At 28.0% G+C, this 14,907-nt stretch overlaps 1 protein-coding gene across 1 annotated transcript; it reads left to right on the top strand.

Moving 5' to 3' along the window:
- Positions 1–10,086: 10,086 nt before the first annotated feature.
- Positions 10,087–10,830, top strand: LOC112718289 (uncharacterized). The gene has a single exon (XM_025770096.3). The coding sequence runs from the start codon at positions 10,087–10,089 to the stop codon at positions 10,828–10,830; it is 744 nt and encodes a 247-aa protein (XP_025625881.1).
- The last annotated feature ends 4,077 nt before the right edge of the window (positions 10,831–14,907 follow it).

Genomic DNA, 14,907 nt, shown 5'->3' on the forward strand with positions numbered 1-14,907 from the left:
TTGTTTATTTTGTTTTATTCTGTTATTTTAAGATTTTGTTTAATTTTAAAGTTTACTTGTTAATCTGTGTTAAACTGTTCAAGCCTCAAGGTATATTTTTACTTGGTTTTGTTTATTTTGTTTTGTTCTGTTGTGTTAAGATTTTGTTTAATTTTATTTTTTACTTGTTAATCTGTGTTAAACTGTTCATTGTTGAAGATAAATTTTTACTTGCTTTTGTTTATTTTGTTTTTGTAAATCTGTTAAACTTTCACTGATATCATTGATTCAAAAGACAAAAATTTCTTAGAAGGTAACAAGTTCGACTTTGATATTTTTAACAAACTAATGAATATGCAATTCTATACTACCTTAATGTTTCTTATGAGTAAAACATTAAATCTTATGTAACATTGTTCACATCAATCATTGATGGTAGCTTTGAGTTAATGTCTTGTACATATATTTACCTGTGCTTAGTACTTATGCTTCATTTCATATTCTTTTACAAGATAATTGCCACAAATTGCTCAATGTATAATTGTTAATATGAACTTCAGTGATATTTGAAAGGGGACAAAGATGATGGATTTCACGCTTTAAGTGTTCTATTTAGGATGTTCTGGTAGATGCATAAGGAAAAGAAATAAAATAAATAAAAAAGTTATGCTACTAGATTTTCATAATAAGTATAATCTGGAAATATAATGGAACACGACTAGGGTATATGAACAATTAAAAGATAGAAAGAAGCTTGTGAGGTATATGTATAAAATCTACCTTTGTTCTTGTTGATTGAAATTGAATTCTATTTTTTTTATTTTTTGCAGATTTTATATTTGTTCCAGTAATTTTAGCTTTTAATTCGAAGGTCAACAATGTCAGCTTCATATCCTGAGGTAATTTTTTATTGTGTAATGTGTATGTTGGTAACAACTCAATATGTTAATTAATTGAGAAAAATATTAAAATAACATAAACTGATTAATTATCTTTGTTATCACAGGATGTTCAAAGTAGCGAGCCAGGATTTACCAGTGCTACTCCATCCACTTTTGAATCAGTCAGATCTTCAGGACAGTTTGAGAAGGAGGATGCTGATTTCTTATGTGGTAAGGTGAAGGAAGTATTCAATGACTTGTTTAACAGCTATAGGGTTGCTCTCAATAGTGATCAAGCACACCAATCTGCACAACACAGCCAAGATGTGGATATGGATGATAGTGCCTTTGATGATGTTCGCTTTGCGGCAGCATTTGAAAATGATGTACAAGCAAGTGAGAGTGTCAACACAAATGAAGTGGATTTATATCTCATGGAGTCCTTGGAGAAACCAGTTGATCCAAGTAGTTTTGATATTTTAACTTGGTGGAAAGTGAGCTCTAACAATTACAAATATCCTGTTTTAAGTCAAATTGCGAGGGATATTCTAGCTATGCCGGTGTCAACGGTTGCTTCTGAATCCGCCTTTAGCACGGGAGGTAGAGTGCTTAATCAATATAGGAGCTCTCTTACTCCAAAAACTGTTGAAGCTTTGATTTGTGCACAAAATTGGTTTCGAGCCAATTCATTGCCAATTGACCTTGAGGAGTCTTTTGAAGAATTTGAAAAACTTGAGAAAGGTAATGCTCTTTAATATTATGTTTTATTTTATCTTCACATAGTGATTAACTTTACTATTTGATAATATGTTTAACTTACTAATATTTATTTTATTACATTTTATTGTAGAACTTGAGCCAATTCCTCAACTAATAGATGAAGAAGGCTCTGGTGATGAATCTGATTAGTGATCAGTGCTTCAGCTTTCAGTTTGGAGTTCTTTATGTTATGTTTTTATTAAGACTTTTCTATGTTATTTAATTTTGTGTTGTTGAGACTTGTTTAGTTATTTTGATGCTGAAGAATTATTATTTTATCAATACTTGTTGAATATGTTAGATTGTTGGGCAATTGGACATGTTAGTTTATAATGTTTTATGGAATTTTTGTTTTATTATTACGTTGAATTGTGTTTTATTATTATAATGGATTATTGGACAGGTTATATAACTTTATAAATTAAGTTATTATTTTGTATTTAAAAAACCGCGGATCCAAACCGATCCAAACCGCTTGTAATCGGATCGGATCGGATCGGATTTCCAAAAAATGTTCATCCAATCCAAACCGCACCGCACATAAATTAAGTATTCGGATCGGATGACTTTTTCCTTCAAAACCGAACCAAACCGCACCGTGAACACCCCTACTAACTAAGCCACCAACTTTCCAAGCCACCCAGTTGCCAAGCTGTTTTTTCAATATAAAGACAAAATACACGTGTTAAAAGGAGAGCTGAATTATAAAAATATCTATAAATTTAAATCTAATCTGTAAATTTAAATATGTACCGTAACATGACCCGTATATATATAATACAATTATATCCTCTTTTAAATATGCTAATTAGACAAACAGTAAAAAATTTAATTTAGGATATAGTTAAATATCAATTATAATTACTGCTTTTAATAACTTGAATTTAAATCAAAATTCACTTTACTTGAAAATATTAATATATAGTTGTACTATTAATCAAATTTTTTTGCAACAATTAATATATATATATATATATATATATATATATATATATATACTCTTAATTGTTAGCCCTAATTGTTATCCCAAAACGAATTAAGGCAAAGCTTTGCATGATAATGATCAAATTATGCATTTATATAAAGTGGTATTTTTATTATGTTAAAAAGATAATGTAATTTTTATCTGTGTCTCTCTCTTTTTTGTTTAAAAATGTTTGATAAAAAAAAAAATCAAAAATAGATATAAAAATTTTTTTATTTAATATTTATTAATTATTATTAAAATTAATAAATATTAAATAAAAAATTTTAAATTTTTTTGTCTTTTTAATATATACATTTTTATCTCTTTTTAAATTGGCATTTCTTTCTTACAAATGATACAATAAGAGAAAATAAAATATCACATTTCTCTTGTTAAAAAATACTAAATATAATTTGTGAATAAATAGTGATGAAGATAGAAAAGCGATTCTAAAGATTTAGTGCACGAAAAGAGCAGATTGGAGAGAGAAAATATTGAATGTGATTATAATCTTCTCTATGCGTGATTATATATATATATATATATATATATATATATATATATATATATATATATATATATATATATGTCTTTATAATACAACTATATCCTCTTTTAAATATTCTAACCAGACAAACAGTAAAAATTTTAATTTAGGATACAGTTAAATATCAATTATAATTACTGCTTTTAATAACTTGAATTTAAATCAAAATTCACTTTACTTAAAGATATTAATATATAGTTGTACTATATAATCAAATTATATATATATATATATATATATATATATATATATATATATATATATATATATATATATAATTGTTAGGCCTAATTGTTATCTCAAAATGAATTAAGGCAAAGCTTTGCATGATAATGATCAAATTATGCATTTATATAAAGTGGTATTTTTATTATGTTAAAAAGGTAATGTTATTTTTATCTGCGTCTCTCTTTTTTTTTTTTGCTTAAAAATGTTTGATTAAAAAAATCAAAAATAGATATAAAATTTTTTTATTTAATATTTATTAATTATTATTAAAATTAATAAATATTAAATAAAATAAATTTTAAATCTTTTTGTCTTTTATATATATATATATATATATATATATATATATATATATTTGTCTCATTTTAAATTAGCCTTAAGTTTCGTTCTTGCAAATAGTAAAATAAGAAAAAATAAAATATCACATTTTTCTTGTTAAAAAGAATTAAATAATTTGTGAATAAATGGTGATAAGAATAGAGAAGCTGTTCCAGAAATTTAGTGCAGGAAAAGAACATATTGGAGAGAGAAAATATTAAATGTGATTATGATATCTTTTATAGACGGTGTCATTTTATATATAATATTATGATCTCTTCTATAGGCGGTGTCTATATATATATATATATATATATATATATATATATATATATATATATATATATATATATATATATATATATATATATATATATATATATATATATATATATGTATATATTCTTTTTTAGATATGCTAATCAGACAAACAGTAAAGTATTTAATTTAGGATACAGTTAAATATCAATTGTAATTACTGTTTTTAATAACTTGAATTTAAATCAAAATTTATTCTACTTAAAGATACTAATATAGTAGTTTTACTATACATTTAAATTTTTTTGATAATAATTAATAGTATATATATATATATATATATATATATATATATATATATATATATATATTATTAATTGTTAGGCCTAATTGTTATCTCAAAATGAATTAAAGTAAAGCTTCACATGATAATGATCAAATTATGCATCTTTATAAAGAGGTATTTTTATTATGTTAAAAAGGTAATGTACTCTTTATTTGTGTCTTTTTTTTTAATTAAAAATGCTTGATGACAAAAAATAATTAACCAAAAATAAATATAAAATTTATTTTATTTAATAGTTATTAATTATTATTAAAATTAATAAATATTAAATAAGATAAATTTTAAATTATTTTTCTTTTAATATATATATATTTGTCTCTTTTTAAATTGGCTTTATGTTTTTCTCCTATAAATAATAAAATAAAATAAAAATATTAAATTTTTCTTGTTAAAAAACACTAAATAATTTGTGAATAAATGATGATGAGAATAAAGAAGCAGCCCTAGAAATTTAGTGTACGAAAAAAAGTAGATTGAGAAGAGAAAATATTAAATGTGACTATAATTTTCGGCCAATTTTTTTTATATTGTATAAATATATGTGTAATACATTGTTATGGAAAGATTATGTATTTTTTTATATGGTATTTTATTCAAATCGGACGGTTCGATTTGTTTGAAGAAAAAAGTAAACAACAAATCTGAGGATTCGATTTGTTTGATAAAAAAAACTACAAATCGCATGGTCCGTTTTGTATTTTTTATTTGTTTTATTTTTTAAAATAGAAATCAGACGGTCCGATTTTAACATTAAAATTTTTTTTATTTTCGAAATTTCAAATCGGACCGTCCGATTTGTGATTGTTTGGAAAAAATAAAACAACTTAATACCTTCCATTTGTAGCTTCGAAGTTAAACATTTCTTTTCTCACATCATTGAAAAATACACCCTTCTCTCTTCCACACGAAAAACAAAAACCGATAATTTTCTCTATCAATAGAATTATATATATATATATAATATAATTATATCTTCTTCTGAACATGTTAATCAGACAAACAGTAAATATTTAATTTAGAATACAATTAAAGATCAATTGTAATTATTGTTTTTAATAACTTGAATTTAAATCAAAATTCACTTTCCCAAGATATTTTATATAGTTGTACTAAACATTCACTTTTCTTTATAATAATTAATAGTATATATATATAATATTAATTGTTAAGCCTAATTGTTATCTCAAGATGAACTAAAGCAAAGCTTCTATCAAATTATGCATTTATATAGAGAGGTATTTCATTATGTTAAAAAAAGTAATGTACTCGTTATCTGTGTCTCTCTTTATTTTTTGGTTAAAAAATGTTTGATGAAAAAAAATACATATAGAATTTATTTAATATTTATTAATTATTATTAAAATTAATAAATATTAAATAATATAATTTTTAAATTTTTTATTTTTTTAATATATATATATATATATATATATATATATATATTGTCTCCTTTTGTTAAATTTTTCTCTTACAAATAATAAAATAAAAAAATAAAATATCACATTTATCTTATTAAAAAGCACCAAATAATTTGTGATGAGCAGGGCGGAGCTTAGTTCTTATAAGGAGCCATGGCCCCAAATTTTTATTAAAAAAATTAGTAATATTTTTTTAAAAAATAAAAAATAGTTAATTTGGTTCAAATATTTTACTATAACTTAAAATACCAAAGTTTAATATTCATCTTTTGTTTTTATTGTACAATAATTTTTAATTTTAAACATTCAAAACATGTTGGATTTAGACTGAATTGAGTGTATTCACATTTCGCAACTCTTTATTCAATAAGCAACAATTTCTCTACCTTTGAATTCAAATATAAAAAATTATGTATTTTTTATTTATATAATTTAATATTATTTTATATTTAACTGTTTAATTAAGTTAATTTTTTATATGATAAAAAATATTAGAATATTCAATAAGTATTGATACTATCGTATTTGTATAAATAGTACTGTTTTGGTCCCTAAAGTTTAGGGCCAGAATCGAAATCGTCCCTCTTCTAATTTTGGATTTAAAATCATCCTTAATGTTTTTTTTGTATTAAAATCGTCCTTATAATTTTTTTTGGACAAAAATACCCTCACCACTACCAACACAATTACCTCCTCCACCGCCACCGCCACCGCCACCGCCACTGCCACCGCCAACACCAACACCAACACCAACACCAACACCACCACCACAGCAAATAACAAACAGAGATCAATTAACAAACTTCTTCCATCAATAGCAAACAAGAAATTCAGAAATCAAGAAAACCAACAACTCAAATCCAACAATGATTCAACAAATCAAAGGTTCAACAAATCAAGAAGCAGAAGAAGCAGAAGACGAAGGAGAAACAGAAGTCGAAGCAAGAAGCAGAGGCGGCGAGCAGCAGCGGCGAGGCGGCGAGCAGCAGCGGAGCGGAAGCCAACGACGACGAGGTCACGGCGGCGACCTCCCTGTTTCTCCCCCCTTCTTTCTCTCTCCACCCCCCGGTAGCGTGGTGAGGACGACGGCGGCAGCGCGACGAATACGCGGTGATGATGAAGGCGCGGCGGCTCCAAGCCCGTGACCCCCTCACTCGCGATCCATCTCTCTTCGTGGTTCTGCTCACGATGGCACGACGCAAACGGCGCGATGGTGGCGGCGACTGAAGCACGAACAGCGGCGACAGGATCTGACGGCAGCAACGCGAGCAGCAGCTCCCTCCCCGGCGCCATCCCCCTCCCTCCTTCCCTTCCCCTCCCCTGCCCCTGCACCTTCGTATACCCCCCACCCACGTGTTTACTCCTCCCTTCCCCAAACACGCGTTTTGTTTTTTTTTTATTTTATAATTTTTATTATTAAAATAGGAATAGGGGTAGTTTAGGAATTAAATTAAAAATTTTAATAAAAATGACGATTTTAATACAAAAAAATTATTAAGGATGATTTTAAATCCAAAATTAGAAGAAGGACGATTTCGATTCTGGCCCTAAATTTTAGGGACCAAAACAATACTTACCCTAAAATTTTAATAAATATTATAAATTTTAATATTTGTCTTTCTAACTTCTTTTTTACATATTTTACAGGATATATATTCAAATTTTTATATAAAATAATTATAAAAAATCAAAGTATTAATGTATTTTTTAAGAGGAAGATTAATATGTAAGAAGGAGAACATATAACTTTTACAATATCAACACCTGTAGATAGTTCTTCTATTTTAATGAATCACGAAAAAAGTGAGATACAACCTTCAAAAGTTCAAAGAGTTGCATCTGATTAGTTTAACCTTAATTTTTTGAAACAAGACCTTGGAAAAAGGCTTTAAATTTGACAATATCACTCAAATCAGAGAAATGGGATTGGACGAATTTATCTTAAATAGAGTCCATATAAAAAACATATTGATAATTATTTTCTATCTGCCCCAAAATTTTATTTCAAATTCCGCCACTGGTGATGAGAATAGAGAAGCGACTCTAAGAATTTAGTGTACCAAAAGAGCATATTAGAGAGAAAAAATATTAAATGTGACTATGATCTTTTCTATCGGTGTGATTATATATATATATATATATATATATATATATATATATAATACAATTATATCTTCTTCTAGATATGCTAATCAGATAAACAGTAAAATATTTAATTTAGGATACAGTTAAATATCAATTGTAATTACTGTTTTTAATAATTTGATTTTAAATCAAAATTCACTTTTCCTGAAGATATTAATATATTGTTGTACTACACATTTAAATTTTTTTTTATAACTAAATTTAATTAAGTTGATTCGAATCCAACAAAAATTAATTTTATTATTAATAAGAACGTAAATATATACTCCAATAACTACATGAATATTCTTGTATTTTTTATTTTTTTTATTCGTGTTTCTTCTTTTTCGTGTGTTTCTTTTTCAAAGTTTTTTTTATTGCTGATGTTGTTGCTATATTTTTTTGTTTTCTCCTCCTCTTATTTTTAGTGATTTTGTAGCATAATATATTTTATTTTTATTAAAAGAGTAAAACCAAAAGAATCATAAGAAAGTAAAACAAGAAAAAAAGATAAATAAAAAAAGAAGAAAAAGAAGATGATACGGATGAAAAAGAAGAAAAAGAGGAGGAATTTTGAGTTATACATAAAATTTTATTAGCTGAATTTAAATTGTATATGCATATGTTTTTATGATTGAATAAGTCTTGTTTGTATATTTGTTGTGAATTGAGTTTGTTTATCGTGTGTCATCAGTATTAAATAATTTTGATATATTTTAGATTTAAATAAAGTACACTTGATCTATACTAGTTTTGAACTGAATTTGTTTGTGTTGTAATTATTAAGTACTTGGCCTTATTGACTTGGATTTTATGTAATTAGTTCGTGCAAGATAATTGTAGTATTTCTAGTATCATTCAAGTGATATTGGTGACTTTTCTAGATTTAAAATTTACATTAATGTATTTTTTTTGTGGATGATTGAATCTAGTTTATGTGTTTGTTTCAAATTGAGTTTGCTTGTATGTCATTATTATTAAGTAATATTCTAAACTTAAATAAAATACACTTGGTCTTTACTTGTTTTGAATTGAGTTTATTTATGTGTTGTTATCATTAGATAATTTCAATACATTTTTTGGATTTAAATTAGGTGCACTTAGTCTTATTGACTTGAATTTAGTATAATTAGTTCATTCAAGATAACTGTAGTATTTTGGTGTCATTTAAGCTATATTAATGACTTTTCTAGATTTATATATATATATATATATATATATATATATATATATATATATATATATATATATATTTTGTGGATAAAATTGTTTTTTTTTATTAACTAGATAAAATGTATATTACCACAACTACATATATAATATGCAAATATATAAAAAAAGAAGGAGGAAAAAAGAATGATAAACCAGTTACATCTCCTCTTTCTTTCATCATATACTAATTAAATCACCAAGTACTTAAAAGTAATGTTAGATTCACAAAAAGAAAAGAGAGAAGGTTTCTGTTCGAACCTTGTAAAACCGCATTGATGGAATCCTTTTCATCTATAAGAGGCAAAACATAAATATGTTGAGGAAAGGATGAGAAAATTTGAAGCTCATCAACTTGCATAATAATAAGCTCCCTAACTATACGCTATACCCACCATTTCTTTCTTAATTGGTTCATTCTTAGCATATAGATACCAACTGTTTAAGATATATATATAATTTTTTTAAAAAAAAATACTTCTCAATCTTTATTTGTCATATTAATATTTTTTAATACTATTTTGTTGTATTTATAAAAATATAAAATGATATAATTAAGAGAGAGTGTCATTATTACTTTACAAGTTGCATCATCGTTTTCCAATAATAAGAGGGTAACCGTTTATACTTATACAATTGAAGTTTAATGGTGAAAATGAGTTTTTTTTTTTTTTTTTTTTTTCACAAGCAAAGAAAATATTTCTAAAATTCAAGACATGAAAAAAAAAAAGAAATTTCCAAACTTCACCAGTCACCACACACAGGAATATGAGGAGTACGCACTTTTTTAATGGTGAAAATGATATTAGTGATGTTTCGGGCACACGAGAGCCCAGTTTCTGTCATTCACCTCCCTTCTTCCCTTATTTTCTCTTACACTTGTATTAGCCATTTAGCCCACTCAATATTCAAAATTAAAAATAAAAAAAAACCACAAACTAGGTATATATATATATTGATCATCATATATACAACATACATATATGTATATATATATATATAGAATACATACACCATATAATATATTCTGGCATATATTTTCGGGGCCTGCCATGGAAACAAACCACCGCAACACTATTTGCACATTCACAGATATTGATATCACTAATTGGAACAATAATGATCTTCCTCATCATGATTATGATGAAAATAAGATCATGGAAACAAAACAAGAAGAAGATCATAACAACCTCACTACTCTCAATGATAACCAAATTCCTCTTATGTCCTGGCCCAACCTTCAACAACAAAGACCAGCAATACTCTCACCGTCATCCTCATCTTTTAGAACCTTCTTTAGTGACATAATAGGGAACCAAGTGCAAGAAGTCAAAGACGAAGAGGCTGAAGAAGAATTAGGAGTGATGAAGGAGATGATGTACAACATCGCCGCTATGCAACCGGTGGACATCGACCCGGCTAGCGTTCGAAAGCCGAGGAGGCGAAACGTGCGCATAAGCGACGACCCTCAGAGCGTGGCAGCGCGTCACAGAAGGGAGAGGATCAGTGAGAGGATCCGAATCCTTCAGAGGTTAGTTCCAGGTGGCACCAAAATGGACACCGCTTCCATGCTCGACGAAGCCGTTCGATATGTTAAGTTCTTGAAGCGCCAAGTCAGGTTCCTCGAATCAAATCCAAATCAACTACCACCTAATTGGCCTTTTGCACCACTACTTACTATTAATAATTTGCTTCACGCTCCTTCTGCTGCTGCCGCCACTTCCATGCCACCGCCACCGCCGCCGCCGGGGCTACCCGGATTTGGAACCCTAAGCAGCCATGGCCATCATGATTAGTGATCATTAATTAGGGTATATATATATATATGATGTTGGAGTGTGAAGAATGATTACTGTATCTTAATCTTAATCTTAATCTTAACTAATGACGGTTAGTATTTTTGGAGAAGAGAAAAAAGAAAAGAAAAAAAAAGAGTTAATTTCAAATGCTTATTAATAATATGAGATAGATAAGTGTTTGACCCATTATTGATCCATAGAATATAATATTATTTGATGAATTAATTAATGTTTATGTTCTTTTATCTGTATAACTCATCTCATCTGGGACTTAATATATATATAATAAGAATTCAATTGTTATGTATAATTTGTTGTTATATTATTTAAAATAATTAAACTTTTAAACGGATTACTTAAAACATCATTTAAACTCATGAATCAAATTAAATGATATTACGAAATATTTTATATCACGCCAAAATTGCACTCATATAGTAAATGTAAGTTAAATAATTAATTTTGATGTACTAGTTTAATTTAAAATATTTTATAATTAAATATATGTATAATTATATTTTTTTTATAATTATTTACATAGTTAATATAAAAGATAATTATTTTTATGTATAGTTAAATGCGCATATATAATTACTTTTTTCATATCAAAATTAAATTGTTAATATATAAGGGTTCGTGTATATAACCGGGTGTGAAGAGGAAAATGGGTTTGTGAGGATAATGGAGGCTATAGTGTGCATGAAAGGTTGGGCTGGATTACACAAGAATCCAATATATGAAAGAAATTAGAGGTCATCTGTATAACTAAGCATTTATGTTAGAGTAATATTTAATTCACTAGTCTATTTAAATAAATATTGTATGTATATAGTTTTATATATGTTGTAATTTATTAATTAATAATAAATTTTTAAATAATAAATTATTAAATAAAATATAAATTTATAATAAATTAATCTTTAATTTATCTAAATAAAATTTTATTTAAAATAAAACAAAACAAAATCACCAATTTTACTTCCAAGTTTTTATTCATGTTTTATCAATAAAAATTAGACATCTTATTTAAATTTTTGTTTATTACTAATTTAATAATTTTATAAACTTTTCTTACTAAGGTCTAATTTTTATTGATTGGACATGAACGAGAACATGATACTATAAGATATGTGATCTCAGTGGAAAAGAGAATAATAATTGTGTAGTTTGGGAGTTAGCCGGAAAGTTTGTTCGGTGTACTCTCTTCACGGAATGATCAAAAGTCTAAACTGTGACATCAGACGTCATTAAATGATAAATACAATATAACCATCTTCTTATTATATGCTCACATGAACCCTCTCTTAAGCCTATATATTCAGAAATGGTAGTAAGGTAGTTTGGATAACGCTCATCTTAATTATCAGCTCTTTCTCTAAATTAAACACTTTTTTTTAAGCACTTGTAAATGCATACTACATATATTAAAGTATACGAAAATTGCAAAAATTTATACATGAACTGGTTTCTTATATGCTGTCAATATACTGTATATGATAAGGAGTTATATGTGTGCAGTGTGCACAAATATCAACTTAGTTGAAGATAAAGATAGAACCAAGACCTCTTGCATTTTCATATCAATAGATGTGATTTTCATTATTAGAAATGGTAGGTGGATACTGTTAAGTAGATACTAAATTCTATTAAAATTAGTTATTATATATTTGGATATAAATATATATATAATTTAATTTATTTTTAACATATAATTTATATTTTTATATATATTTTGTACTGATATTTAATTTTTATGATTGAGTTTGATATACACTTAATGTAATTATATTTTTCTTTTTTTTCTTAGATTTGAATTAACATTTGTCAGTTTTTGTTATACTAATATTTTTAGTCTTTAATATTTTATAAGTCATCTAATTAAATTTGTATATTTAAATTTTTAAATAAATTTAAATTTTTTTCATTTTTATTAATGTAACAATGCACAATCAAATGTCTGTATAAAAGATCCATATTTGTTATGCTACATGTAAGTCTTAGCATTAAGTGTGTACCGTACATGAAATTATCAGTCCTTATTTGAGGATTTGTTTAAGGCCCTCGTGGTCCATCCTGAAATGGTTCCTAAGCCTGAAAGTGAAAGATGATGAACTTCCTCATATTCAAACTATCCAACCCCTCTTAGTTGAAGAGTACTTTAGTTCACCATATCATATCTTATCTATATAGAATTAATTGATTGAAAAATAAATGTTAATTATATGGTTGATTTGGTGATTAATATGCATACGTAACATGTTACACAAATGTGTAAAATCTGTTATGTATGCAGTAATAATTATGACATTAATTTAGGGTAAAATTAATGTGAGCTAAAGAACAATTAGAGGTTGGAGGGTGTACATATGTGGTGCTTATACCAAATGGCTTTGGAGTCCTAAAATGGCATGACATTGATAATAATAATGGAATTGAATAGAGTGATGAAAGACACATGGCCTAATAACCATTGAAGAGACATAGACAATAGTTCGAGTTTAATCATTTACGCATTTTCAGTTTCATTATTAGTTGTATAGATAGTCATTACAGAAAGTGGCCGTTACGGGTTCTCGGTTTCTCTATTATTTCCTTTCCCCTTGTTATTTGACTTTTTTGCTGCAACATGTGGGATTTTTCTCTATTAAGACAAATTATATTTCTATCTTTCTTTAGATATGATCATATAGACATTAACTAGCATGTAAATAATTGCTTTTTATTTTTTATATTGAGTAGTGATCTATCCTTTAAAAGTCGGTCCAAAATAGTTTAAATAATCTCAGAATTGGAAACCGCCTTCTCAAAAATATCTCTAACCGAACCATTAAAATCCAAGTTATGGAGTATTAGCCAAACGGCTTCGAGAAACAAGCAATAGATACGCATAACCGTCTCAAAACAACTCAATATATATGAGTGACTCACTAAGTCACAAGGTACGCAATTCATTTCACACTCTTTCTGAATAACTCACACTCTTTCTTTTTTGAGCGTTGGAGTCCCTTTACAAGTACCTACCGCCGCCGCTCTTACGAGAAGACGACATATCACCCCTTTCGTCCAAGGAAAGCAAGTTCGAACACCAGAAGGACGAGCCATACCTTGGAAATAGTTGCTCACACAGGAATATCTGGCGCCCACCGTGGGACCGAAATTAATTTAACCCCACACTCTATTATTACTCGCTGTAGTTTTTCGTTTTTCTTGCAGGTTGCAGTCTATGGTAGACGAACACAGCCACGCACCTTCAAATCCCACTCCAGCCAGGCTAATGGTTATCAATGAATCCCTCCGGGTGGAGAATCAAAAGATGGCTGAATTGCTACGACAGAGACAACACAGTCAAAGCAAAGAAAGAGAACAGAAGAATATTGGAAATAAAGATGACCACGACGAACATACGTCGGAGGCCAAGCATGTCATACCAACTCCTTCAAAGGCAATAACAAAAAGAACCAACCCCTTTTCAAAGGAGATCATGAGCTTTCAAATGCCCAAGAATTTCACCCTACCAATGACTCTGAAACCTTACGAGGAAATGGGAGATCCCAACATCCGCATCACCAAGTTCTATATGATGATGTTCATAAATAAGGAATCCGATCCAATCTTATGCCAAACTTTTTCCACCTTCCTAGATGGAGCTGCCTTGATCTGGTTCTCCAATCTTCCCAAAGGCTCCATTTCTAGTTTTGATGAGTTGGCTGATCTTTTCGTCAACAATTTTGCAGCATCCAAAATATATGTGCACAACTCCGACTACCTAAGTACCACAAAACAAGGACCACATGAGAGTCTCAAGGACTACATGACAAGGTTTGCTGAAGCAATGACAGAAATACCTAACTTAAACCCAGAGGTCCACCTCCACACTTTGAAAAGCGGGCTCCATCCCGAAAAGTTCCAGGAGGCCATTGTTATAACAAAACCCAAGACCCTTGCCGAGTTTCGAGAAACAGCAACGAGCCAGATTGAAATTGAAGAACTCTGACAACTCCGAACGGCCCATTCCAAATAGAGAGGACGAAAAATGAAACAAGCAGGCGAGCAGTAGAACAGACCAAAGATCGT

Source organism: Arachis hypogaea, chromosome 10, assembly GCF_003086295.3.
Source record: "Arachis hypogaea cultivar Tifrunner chromosome 10, arahy.Tifrunner.gnm2.J5K5, whole genome shotgun sequence".
Lineage (NCBI taxonomy): Eukaryota > Viridiplantae > Streptophyta > Magnoliopsida > Fabales > Fabaceae > Arachis > Arachis hypogaea.

Excerpts from the sequence above, each read along its gene's own strand:
- LOC112718289 (XM_025770096.3), top strand. The coding sequence starts at position 10,087 with ATGGAAACAAACCACCGCAACACTATTTGCACATTCACAGATATTGAT.